The sequence below is a fragment of the Mytilus trossulus genome, chromosome 6, assembly GCF_036588685.1.
Source record: "Mytilus trossulus isolate FHL-02 chromosome 6, PNRI_Mtr1.1.1.hap1, whole genome shotgun sequence".
Taxonomy (NCBI): Eukaryota; Metazoa; Mollusca; class Bivalvia; order Mytilida; family Mytilidae; genus Mytilus; species Mytilus trossulus.
In genome coordinates, this window is record NC_086378.1 from 72,648,221 (window position 1) to 72,661,330 (window position 13,110).

The 13,110-nt window shown below is 32.3% G+C and overlaps 1 protein-coding gene across 1 annotated transcript; it reads left to right on the forward strand.

The window, feature by feature from the left end:
- The first annotated feature begins 2,558 nt into the window (after window positions 1-2,558).
- On the forward strand, window positions 2,559-11,262 carry LOC134721810 (mast/stem cell growth factor receptor-related protein Kit-like). The gene is made up of 6 exons (XM_063585048.1): window positions 2,559-2,707; window positions 3,190-3,393; window positions 4,150-4,250; window positions 5,748-5,913; window positions 7,949-8,100; window positions 10,705-11,262. The coding sequence occupies exons 1-6, from the start codon at window positions 2,651-2,653 to the stop codon at window positions 11,072-11,074; spliced, it is 1,050 nt and encodes a 349-aa protein (XP_063441118.1). The 5' UTR covers window positions 2,559-2,650; the 3' UTR covers window positions 11,075-11,262.
- Window positions 11,263-13,110: the final 1,848 nt, after the last annotated feature.

Below are 13,110 nucleotides of genomic sequence, written 5' to 3' on the forward strand. Positions count from 1 at the left end.
GAATGTTTAGAAATTCATTAAAGCCTTTTAATTCGTTAGCTACGTGTAACACCACTTCTCCTGACTTGATGGTTGATGTATTCTAACAAATTCATTTATGATATATGTTTATGCTGTGTTGTAGGGAATACCTCAACTTTTTCTTCAAATGAAAAAACAGACCATAAGCAGATCAGGTAATTGATAATACAAATAGAATAACACCTGCAAATTTGATGAAATATAAGTATTTGTTTTTAAACAGAACTGAAACGTATGAATTTTCTAATAATATTTTAAACAAATACTATTTAAAAAAGATTTAGACATCGTATCGATCTCCAAGGTTTATGATGTTCATCAATCTATCGATTTGTGTGAAAAGTTTTGTTTTTATCATGGAATTGTCTATTCAAATTCAATTTAGGTTTGTTCACTTTCCTAAGTTGATTTCCAACTAGAATAGCTATTTGAAACTTAAACCCTTACTGAAGAACTGAACTTCTTACTCAAGAACTTCCTATTCTTTAGACTTATACCTTGTATTTGACACACACGGTTATCTCTGTACGAGAATTTATGACATTTTTGAAATTACCAATCCACCACCCCTTACCAATGCACCAACTTCACCTGCATATGGGATATATATTTCCCAACTTACAGCTCCTACCTCACAAATATCCGAAAGAAAGTTGACGAAGCAGGGTAATGTGAGAAAACGTCTCGTCCTATTTCCTAAATATCTCAATTAAATATTCATTTTTTATTTTATTTGTCTTAATGAATATTACTTTTACTGATTAGTCTGTTTTTAATTGATGTATATTCGACATGGTTCCTTAATTCATACATCCCGTCATTGTGTTATTACTCCAGGGTAATCAAATTTTGTTGGTTTACTTCATTTTTGCTAATGTGCATTGTCTATATGCATCATGTGTTTGTTTGTTACATGACGTGAATCGGTACATTCCGCCATGGTGTTATTATGTAATGGTAATATTTTTTATAATCTTGTCTTTCGTTTGTGATAATTTGCGTTGTCTATATGACCGCTTGTGATTCTTTATTTCGTTTTTGTTTGTTTTCATAGTGAGTTAGGTTATAACACACTGTTTACTGCTGTAACCCTATTTTTGATACTTTCACCTATTTCCACCTATTTTGTTTGATAATAAGGGAAATGCCTTAACCAAGCTAGGAATATGACAGTTGTAAATCATACGTTTGATGTGTTTGAAGTTTTTATTTTGCCATTTTTGGGACCCTCATGTTTTGAATTTTGGACGGAGTAAAGCATGTTTGAGATTTTACTTTTTTAAGAAAACAGTAAATAGACACGCCTGTCTTTTAATTCAATTTTTCGATATATCCTCTCAGTCAATCGGTTAAAATATGTTCACAAGTCTCGGTACTTATATGAAATTGCGTTCATTTTCTACTAGTTCGTATCCTTTGCCTCTTTCACTTGAGAACAAATTCTAAAATACTTGTCCTAAAACATGCAAGTTTGTTGTATTTTCATATTCAAAGATCACTTATACAACGCATACACGAACCTTAAAATTGAAGAAAGGAGTAGTCAAATGACAGAATTACAGATTCAGATCTCTGAGCTAACTGCACCGGATAGACCACGTGTAGACAATGAGGCTAGTAATTAAACTTTTTCTCAAATATCTCAATTAAATGATTGTTATTTTGAAAAAAATGTGACGTGTCAGATACTTGTTTTGATTAACTAAAATGATTGTTTTTGCTTTTCTGTATTATTTCCATTCATGTGTTTTTTATTTAGCTATCAACAATATTATATTTTTTATCGTATTTTGCAAAAAATATACTAGTTTCGATTGACAATATGAAAGTTTTCCCCATTGGAAGGTCGAACAAAGAATGAAACCACCGAGGGAGTTCGCTTGTCAGTTTTAAAGTTATAAACTTTTCAAAACACTATTTTATATTCATAAGGGATTAATAAAGGAATCCAAAAAGCAAAAAAAAAATATAGGTCACCGTGCTTGTTTCGAGATATTAGCCATTGAAATTTTGGCGGGAAAATATTCCCTCTTGACTTTTCGTTGAAGTTCTCATAAACTGTTAAAAAGTAATTAAAATTTCATAAGACTTTTATAGATGGCTTATTATTATACATGTAAAAGAAAAACAAACAGAAAAATGTGGGTCACCGGGCAATTTTGTTCGATGTATTCAAATGGATAAAACCAGAGGATTCCGAAAATCTGACAAAAAATCTAAAACATGACAAGCCAGCTTCCTTAAAAAGCATGAAAGACAAACAACAGTTCACAAACATTAAAGAAAACTAATTTATAACGATTGAGAAAAACAAACCAAAACAGGAACGAAATCGTTTGGTCTCGAATGATAAGCCGCTTTTTGCTTTGCTAGAAGCCCCCGTGTTGTAATCATAACTTAAATCTTATGGTAAGCCACTTTGAATGATGTCGCTAATTAATTAGATGAATTAGTTTGATGAATTTTTATGAAACAGCATTGAACAAAACCGACATGATCATGCATCATGTATACAATACAATTTTATAAACAGGATAGCAATATACACGTTCGGGAGCCTGTATCAACTGCTCTTATAGACAACATCAGATCACATCTTGACACAGAAACTTTTACACACTTTCTGCGAATGAAAACATGTCCAACATGGACCACAACAGATGGACAGAGTGACACATACCTTCTTGTAAGTTTACTTTTTTCATATTCAAACTATGAACTTGTATTAAAGGATTCGTTAAACTTTACCAACAAAATCTCGCTTTATGTATATGATTTTGTCAACGCAGCAAGTTGGTTTTAAAGACGACGAAATTCAATTCCTATTAGATAAAAATTAAGTCAATGCTAAAGAATTATGCTCATCATAGAAACCGAGATTTAAATTGGGTACGCCAGACGCGCCTTTCGTCTACTAAAGACTAAGCAGTGAAAAAAATTAATACAGTTTAGATTGAAGAGCATTGGTGACCTTAACTTCACGAAGTGCCGACTACTGGGCAGGTGAAACCTTCGGGGACGATATGATGTAATGATAACTATTTGCAATACCATTAGGTATACTTTGTTACTTCATGTATTTGTATACAGGGTATCCTGTTTAATTGACACTTAAAAGTACTGATTCAATGCACATGTTTTCTCTTTTCTATTTGATATAACGTACAGGAGTATAGTATGGACTGCAGAACAAGTGTTATGGAAATAGCAAGTTCAAGACATTTCGGGGATCCCTTTATTGATATTGTTATAAAGAAAAACATTGACTTAGTTCTTAAAATGGTGAAGTTCGTTATGGAAATGCATCGTTGTTCGTGGATTCTTGGATCAATACGATGTGCCGATTTGTACCTTTCTAATGAAAATGATCAGGTAATTAGGCTATACTAGATATTTTTAGAAGGCTGTCATATATCTTCTTTGTAAAGCTAATACAGAAATGTCATACATGGGTATTTAAAAAAATGATATACTCTTTTGCTTCATTTAATTTTTTGTGTCTCAATATCATATTCTAAATTGGTTTACGACTCTTAAACTCTAGCTTACTAAGAAAATTGAAATGTCTTTTTATTTTTTAACAAAGATGCAACATTATATGTTGCCTGAAAGCAATCAATGAGATACTTGTTCACTCTTGTTGTGTTTCAACTTCAATTTTTATTTTTGAAACCAAAGAATGAGTCTGAATGTACAAAAAATGTATCATGAAATATATCCGATTAGTATTTATCAAACAAAATATACCACACAATTATGTACAAGACAATATTGATATATCTCTGCTGAAATGGTTAATCCTTTTCAGAAATTCTTTTAAATGCTTTTATTTTATTTAGATTTACTTAAGGAGGCAGATTTTTGATATATTTAATTTAAAAAAACGGCGAGATTAACCTTATAATTAGCATTGTCATTGTTTTTATGTCTCAAATCGAAAAGAATAATAATTTAGAATCTGCTTAAATTTTAATAATGTTTACTCATTTTGTAACCCTCCTAATTATTATAAGTGTTTTAAAAAAACTTTATAATGTTTACAATGTGTGAGAGTTTTTCGTTCCGTTTTGAAATGCATTGGATGGCACTATATGCATAAGTAAATTATATTTAATCTTTTAACTTAAGGTTGTGATGGCTAGATTAGGAAGAATGTTATGGTTTGACCGATCAGGATTAAAAGATGATTATGTTATTGCTAGTCACGATTGTACAGATACTCTGAGATGGTTTGTAAACTTGAACTTAAACGATAGGTTCATTTTTAATTATGAATTAAATTTTTATTTAGTGTCGAATACCTTCAACATTGAGAGTACCTGATGAAGTTCTTTCAAAATCAACTAAGGTGTCATATTACATTTTGTTTTAAAATTTTCACACACAATTGGACATGAATTGAATTAATCCACTTTTTAAAACCCAGTTTTTCTATTCGATCTACTTAACACTACTGAGCTGCAGTACGTAAATGTGTTCAGTGTTTTTTCTGTATATAATTCTAAAGTAGCAATGGTTCAATGTTTATTATAATGATATTTGTCATGTTAAACCGAATAATTACACACAAATGTGATAATGCTGCATTGTCAGCGGTATATGACAAAGAGCGATGTTCATTCACTTTGTTGTTCTCTGTTTTGTAATGATGTCAAAATATACTGAGCCAAAAAAGTTTTTTGTTGTTTCTGTTAACATCATTGATATAAAAATAAGGTCTACCTGAAATTTTAAACAGTTGCACTTTTTTCCGGGTGATTGATTTCACGCAATTCAAACTCTGCGTGTGTAATTGATGTTTTACCTTCTGTACCTGTACTTTTACCACAAAATTTGAAATTTGTTCTTCACTAACGTCCAGAGACACACCATCGGTAAGAAAAACACATAAACATTAGAAAATATTGCATTGGGGTGTCAACCAGGCCTCCCCGAAAATGACCGTCAGAAGGCTCTTGGAATAGTTGATGTCGGTAAGTGTTGCCAGTGCCGCGACTCGATTTAATGTGCATAAGTTAAAGTTTAGAGGTTAACAAACAGATATCGAGAAATTGAAAATGCACAGGATAGGCCAGTTTCTAGTAGACCCCAAAAAAAAAAATAACACCGAGGGAGGAGCACTACCTTCGCTTTACGTCAAGACGTGATAAGTTTATTCTGGCCACAAGAGTTAAAAGCATAAGCTAAGGGTAGCTACTGTGGTGCTTACCAATTCTTTATTTATGCACATTGAGCATGGAAGAGAAATTGATTGTGAATAACACTATACTCATTCTGCATTTTGACCCTACTGCCCTCAATACAAGGACATTTCTATCGAATGTGAGTGATATCTATGCATGTTTCTTCTGACATGTCATAATTCCATTTTGTAATTATTAAAATTGTACGTTATTATCATTTTGTAATAAAATTAAAAAAATATATTTGGTGCAAAACTGCTTTTGCTCAGTATATAAAATATCATTTATGACGTCAAATATCCAACCTAATATATATTTTTGTATTATTCGATTTAAGTTGAAACATATTTCATGTGCATAAACACAAGTTAGATAAGGCAAAAGTCAACATTTTTCTGAATTTTGTGTAAAGAAATTGTAAGTGATTATGAAAAGGGTTTAATAAGTTTCTTTATTATTATATGTTGATATTACCCTACAGTTGTACAAAATATTTAGTTGACTAGTGCAAAGGAAGTGAACCATTTTTTTCATAATAAACAGGTGCCCAATAGAAGTGCTTCAATTCAAACAGTACTCATTTGCATCAGACATGTACTCACTAGCTATGGCAATCTACGAGTTTTTCATGACATTGTCTGTTAATCAGAAAGATCCAATGGCAGGAGAAATGGAATCAGCACCTTTTCCATACGTAGCTTTTGAAGATGTAAGTTTATTTCAAACTGGAAAGAGACTAACTAATTCCATGTGTATCATAATATGTCAACAATTGGAAGAAATTGCATTTTTAACTGCTTGAATCTACGTGTTTCAGTGTTTTGCTTCCCAATTTCATTACTAGAATTATAAGACCTCTTTCATCAAAATAATCATTTCTTAGCCTTGAAAAAAATCCAAGTGTTTCTGTTTTTCGATTAAAGGTTTTATGCGTAAGATAAAATAATATACATTTCTCCATTGACATTATGAATACGATAAGTAAACATCATTTTTAAATAGATAATAAATGGTAATTCAGATCAATTGCAATTCCATATGGAGGATTGTGTTTTTACATATTACTGCTAAGCTATTAATTGTGCCAACATATGTTATTACCTTTCAATTAATATTCTTTCGATCGGTGAAATAACAGTTTTTTTTCCCTGCATAGTTAAGTTTATTAAAAAAAAACTCAGCCGCAGAAGACTGCGTAACAGGAACATAGTAAACACAATATAAATCACAACATATTTCATAATACATACAGTATACATTTCTAATTTATACATCTTCAGAAATAAATCTTTGTTTATTGCAATTTTAAATCAGACAAGCATCTTTTCTACTTTTTGAATAAAAATTGACAGCTTAGACAGCACATTATTGTTACAATATTTAAGTAGCCCAGTACTTTTTTAACATTTGAATATTTTAAATAATATAGAGGTTTGAACTTCCCCCTTAAATCTTTGACTTCACAATTGGTACATATACAAATATAGTTGTACACATTCCCAAGACCAGCTTTACAAAGTGGACAAATTCTCTCACTTCGTGGTACATTTCTCTATGTTCCTGTTTCAATGGAGAACTTTGTATAACATACCCTTAATTTATTTCTATGTCATATACAGTCACTGCCCCGATATCACTTTTCCTCATGAATATTTCAATAGAAGTTTCCAAAACAATACTTTAGTATTCATACGACCCCTTCAACCTGTTCTTGTTTCCAATGCATACAACGATAAGTGGAAAGGCTCAACCTTGTTTATTTTTTGCAATTGTTTGAAAAAACATATCTCATTTGTTAATATTTTTTGTTTGCAACATATAAATCATTATGTTTTATGCTTATGGTTGATATTTTAGTCCATACTCAAACGATTTCACTATCGAGTATAGGTTTCAACAGGTAAATGTACATATCATTGTGTTGTATATTTCTCCGCGAGCATGATATGAGGCCTTTTTAAAAGGGATTTCCCCAAATATTAAAATCAAATAAATAAACTTAACGCATTAAACAACAATTAAAAAAGTTTTATTTTAGATTGCAGTATGAAGACAATAATAGTGCATTGACTTGACATATCAACGATATAAGGATTCGGCCCTAAACGAGGAAATAGCTCGGCACAGCCTCGCATTTCCACGTCTCTAAGTCTCATCCCTATATCGTTGACATGTCAAGTCAATGTACCACTACTGTCTATATAATCAACTTGTTCCGGAATATTATATATTTCACAAAAGCCACAGTCATTAAACACAGATTTTACATAGTTAAACCATTTGAAATTATAACCTTCATGCTCATGCTTGTACCAAAGTAACTTGTATAGTTTACCCGATAATTTTTTATCGTTTGTTGCAAGCTTGTGCCAAAAACATACCATTTTTAACTTGATCTGCAGTTCAAGAGGAAATCTTCCAAGTTTTCCATACACCATAAAATTTGGCGTAGAGGATCACACCCCCCAAAATGAAATAACAGTTAAGTTAAGACCCCTATTTCATTTGTGGATAACTTTGGTTACTAAAAACTATTGTAAATGCATAAAAAGGGAAAAGTCAAATCAATTTAGAAGTCAATTGTATATTAATGGAAAATAAAACACATTGACACCTGCTGTTTTGTTTTTAAGTTATTGAACTGTGCCTTGTGATTGGCAAAATAAGAAAAGCTTATCTCTTAACTTAGCTTGTATCAACCTTTTTCTATCAGTACTACAGTCTACATTTCTTTAACAATTTAGTTACGTGACCATCTATTCAGTGATGGCAAGCCAGACCAGCCAGAAGCCTGCCCAGAGTGGTTGTATAAACAAATGAGTCGATGTTGGAGTAAAGACAAGGACGAGCGTCCTACTTGTAAACAACTTTTTGATAGCATAGAAAATCATTTACGGTAAATATATCAAGTCTCTTTATTCCAGCAATTCTAAAATGAAACTCGCCTAATTTTTCATGAATTGCAAACACATTTGGAGCATCTGCATTCAGTCACAATTATTTGACAAGGTTTGTATCACTGAATTTTCCGTTTTCTATGTCCTTCATTGTGTTAATGACTTATCGTTCTTTTTCTGTTTTGTTTTCATGAAGTTTTCTGCTAAAATTCAAAATTTGTGATGCAACATATGTCATCTTCTCTCCTTTTTAGCTCACCTGGCTCGAAGGGCCAAGTGAGCTTTTCTCATCACTTGGCGTCCGGCGTCCGTCGTCGTCCGTCGTCGTCCGTCGTCGTTAAATTTTACAAAAATCTTCTCCTCTGAAACTACTGGGCCAAATCAAACCAAACTTGGCCACAATCATCATTGGGGTATCTAGTTTAAAAAATGTGTGGCGTGACCCGGTCAACCAACCAAGATGGCCACCACGGCTAAAAATAGAACATAGGGGTAAAATGCAGTTTTTGGCTTATAACTCAAAAACCAAAGCATTTAGAGCAAATCTGACATGGGGTAAAATGTTTATCAGGTCAATATCTATCTGCCCTGAAATTTTCAGATGAATCGGTCAATCGGTTGTTGGGTTGCTGCCCCTGAATTGGTAATTTTGAAGAAATTTTGCTGTTTTTGGTTATTATCTTGAATATTATTATAGTTAGAGATAAACTGTAAACAGCAATAATGTTCAGCAAAGTAAGATCTACAAATAAGTCAACATGACCAAAATGGTAAGTTGACCCGTTTAGGAGTTATTGCCCTTTATAGACAATTTTTAACCATTTTTCGTTAATTAAAGTTAACTTTTACAAAAATCTTCTCCTCTGAAACTACTTGGCCAAATTAATCCAAACTTGGCCACAATCATCTTTGGGGTATCTAGTTTAAAAAATGTGTGGCGTGACCTGGTCAACCAACCAAGATGGCCGCCACGGCTAAAAATAGAACAAAGGGGTAAAATGCAGTTTTTGGCTTATAACTCAAAAACCAAGGCATTTTGAGGAAATCTGACATGAGATAAAAATGTTTATCAGGTCAAGATCTATCTGCTCTAAAATTTTCAGATGAATCAGTCAATCGGTTGTTGGGTTGCTGCCCCTGAATTTGTAATTTTGAGGAAATTTTGCTGTTTTTGGTTATTATCTTGAATATTATTATAGATAGAGATAAACTGTAAACAGCAATAATGTTCCGCAAAGTGAGATCTACAAATAAGTCAACATGACCAAAATCGTCAGTTGACCCGTTTAGGAGTTATTGCCCTTTATAGTCAATCTTTAACCATTTTTCGTAAATTAAAGTAATCTTTTACAAAAATCTTCTCCTCTGAAACTACTTGGCCAAATTAATCCAATCTTGGCCACAATCATCTTTGGGTTATCTAGTTTAAAAAATGTGTGGCGTGACCTGGTCAACCAACCAAGATGGCCGCCACCGCTAAAAATAGAACATAGGGGTAAAATGCAGTTTTTGGCTTATAACTCAAAAACCAAAGCATTTTGAGGAAATCTGACATGAGATAAAAATGTTTATCAGGTCAAGAACTATCTGCCCTGAAATTTTCAGATGAATCGGTCAATCGGTTGTTGGGTTGCTGCCCCTGAATTGGTAATTTTGAGGAAATTTTGCTGTTTTTGGTTATTATCTTGAATATTATTATAGATAGAGATAAATTGTAAGCAGCAATAATGTTCAGCAAAGTAAGATCTACAAATAAGTCAACATGACCAAAATGGTCAGTTGACCCCTTTAGGAGTTATTGCCCTTTATAGTCAATCTTTAACCATTTTTCATAAATCTAAGTAATCTTTTACAAAATCTCCACTGAAACTACTAGGCCACAATCATCTTTGGGGTATCTAGTTTGAAAAATGTGTCCGATGACCTGGCCATTCAACCAAGATGGCTGCCACGGCTAAAAATAGAACATAGGGGTAAAATGCAGTTTTTTGCTTATAACTATGAAACCAAAGCATCTAGAGCAAATCTGAGAAGAAGTTAAATTGTTAATCAAGTCAATATCTATCTGCCCTGAATTTTTCAGATGAATTGGACAACTGGTTGTTGGGTTGCTGCCCTCCAATTGGTAATTTTTAAAGAAATTTTGCCGTTTTTGGTTATCTTGAATACTTTTGTAGATAGCGATAAACTGTAAACAGCAATAATGTTCAGCAAAGTAAGATCTACAAATAAGTCAACATGACCTAAATGGTCAATTGACCCCTTAAGGAGTTATTGCCCTTTATAGTCAATTTTTAACAATTTTCATTAATTTGGTAAATTTATGTAAATTTTTACCAAATATAGTTCTCTGTTACTAATGGGCAAAGTTCATGATAGATATAATTGTAAGAAGCAAAATCGTCCAGTAAAGTAAGAACTTCAAACACATCACCATCACCAAAATACAATTTTGTCATGAATCCATTTGTGTCCTTTGTTTAATATGCACATAGACCAAGGTGAGCGACACAGGCTCTTTAGAGCCTCTAGTTTATTGTTTTGATAGTAATATGACTGTTAACTAGAATGTGAATCATGTTCTTTGTTTCTGTGCTTTTCAGATTGGAAGAAGATGTGTCTGAACAAGATCAGTATGATCAGATAACCGAACAGACAGACAGTAATGATCAATACGATGACTTCATAGATAATGGAGCTACACATATTGAGAATGTTGGGGTTGGTGAAATGGAAGGGGATAATATACATTACGAAATAATACCTTTTGAGTGTGTTAATAGTGACAGTGATTCTGAAGACAATGAAATTGTATTACCAAAACAACAGCAAAGGAAAACTATAGCAAAACAAGTAGATCCGAATTCTGATGCAAATACAACAGATAGACTGGAATATGGTTTTGTTACAAATACGGATAACGAGTTGGAATCTCCCAGGGCAAATAGTGTTGTATTTGCATTGGACATATGAATCTCCGTTTCAATTTGTATCAGTTTAAATCTAAGAACTGTGGAAGTCATATGTAAAAATAAAGCTTGGCTCCTATTTAAATCCGAGAATTTCGATTTCGTCCTATCTTACCTTTTTTGCAAAATTATATGTTGTTTAAATCAATATATTGTGTGTCTTGATCCAACATTTCATTTGTTTCCTGTTCTAATGATTACACTTAACATTTTAATTCAGAAGTATTTTTCGTTATAAAGTACAAAAAAAAAAAAAAAAAAAAAAACTCTCAAGAATTCTTACGACGAAACAGGATCTGATTTCCATATATGATCTTTCTATTCTATCTGTTTCCATGGAATATGAAAAGTGTTTCCTTGACAGTCAGCTCATCTTCATGATATTTGATGCGTTTATAAAAATCTAATAACGTTAATGGTAATGTAAATGTATATATATATATAAAGTCTCAATAATATAAAATGGCGCGACAATTCTTCTCTCAAAACACTGTGAAATGAAATTCTTTAATGTCTGTAACTTCTTTGTCAGAACTCTATGGTCAAAAGTTCTCAAGAATCATTTATAAAATGGCAAATTCAATAGCGCAACAACATCACATCAAACGACTTGAAAACAACTGTCATATTACTGTCTGTACATATATTTCCGTGTAAAATTTGATGGGTAAAACCTGGTTTTGTAGCTAGCTAAGCTTTCACTTGTATGACAGTAGCATACATTCAATTATATTGACAACGATGTGTGAACAAACCAAAGAGACGTAATAGGTAAAAGCTTTAAAAATTGGGATACAGCAGTCAATATTGAATGTAATCTTGATCACTATGAACATTAAGAACTGTTTCAACAAAGAAACACTAAATGGCATATAGACAAAGTACATCAGCAAAACTGAAAGACCATTATTCCAAATTGACCATAGCACAATACCACAATGGCTGGACGTATGAGTATTGACCCATGCCATATACACATATAGATAATGAAAAAAGGACTAAATGATAAAGGTTACAAATAGGACACTATGAATGACAATATAGAATGAGTTTGAAAATGTATATTCCCTATGTAGGTGAAGTATTAAGTATGGCGTTCATGGTCACTGAATTAGTATATATATATATATATTTATTAAAGGTCCGACTGAAGAACGCCTCCGGGTGCGGGAATTTCTCGCTGCATTGGAAACCTTTTTGTGACCTTCTGATGTTGTATGTTCTATGGTCGGGTTGTTGTCCCTTAGGCACATTTTCCATTCCAATTCTCAATTTTATTGGTATATTGTTGTTAAGTTTGGGAAAGTGTTTAAATTAAAAAGAATGTAATAGTCTCGAATGTCATAGATTCTGTTAAGACTGGTCATGGTTAACACTCCCAAACTTTAGTACATACACATGTTTATACACATGTGATCAAAAGATAGAGTGTATTCTATTGTGAACTCGTACATGTATTTTGAAAAAAAAATGAGGTCATGTTTTGCGAGTACCACGCGCGAGGCAGGTTTCAATCTTGATTTAAAAAATTAACCTAATTGCTGACCGTAGATGAGTTTGGCCATTTTTTAAGATACCTTTTTGTCATTCAGATTCTACAATTGCTAGTTTTTTTTACATGCCTTGATTTAAAAAAAAATAGAGAATGCACGAAAGTTATTAATTTACATTTTAATTTAACAGCATTGGTTCGATATCTCTGTTAGTTCAACAGGTTGTCGACAATTGATATGATTTTTATTAAACACTATATCCCATTGAATTTAGAATAAAGGATACAACAGATAGAATGAAAAGGCCTTCATATCTAATCATACATCTGGAAATGGACGACGAAGGTTGGTTGAAAACAATACTTTGCGACAAAAAAATTTATTTTAGCTTCCCAATAGTAATTTTTCATTTCTATTTAGGAACCTTCCAGCAACACCTACAGCTGTTTCGCGGTTTTTGGGTTTCTTTATTGTGTTTTGTGTACTAGTAGTCTTTTTGTCGATTGTCGTTAAAGGCCATTACTTTGTAGTTTCTTTGTCCATGAAT

What these genes read in the sequence shown, in the direction of transcription:
- LOC134721810 (XM_063585048.1), top strand. Translation starts at nt 2,651, where the DNA reads ATGAAAACATGTCCAACATGGACCACAACAGATGGACAGAGTGACACA. An exon ending in TTTCTAATGAAAATGATCAG is followed by an intron (nt 3,394 to 4,149) that starts GTAATTAGGCTA and finishes TTTTAACTTAAG; the next exon opens with GTTGTGATGGCTAGATTAGG. An exon ending in CATACGTAGCTTTTGAAGAT is followed by an intron (nt 5,914 to 7,948) that starts GTAAGTTTATTT and finishes TTAACAATTTAG; the next exon opens with TTACGTGACCATCTATTCAG.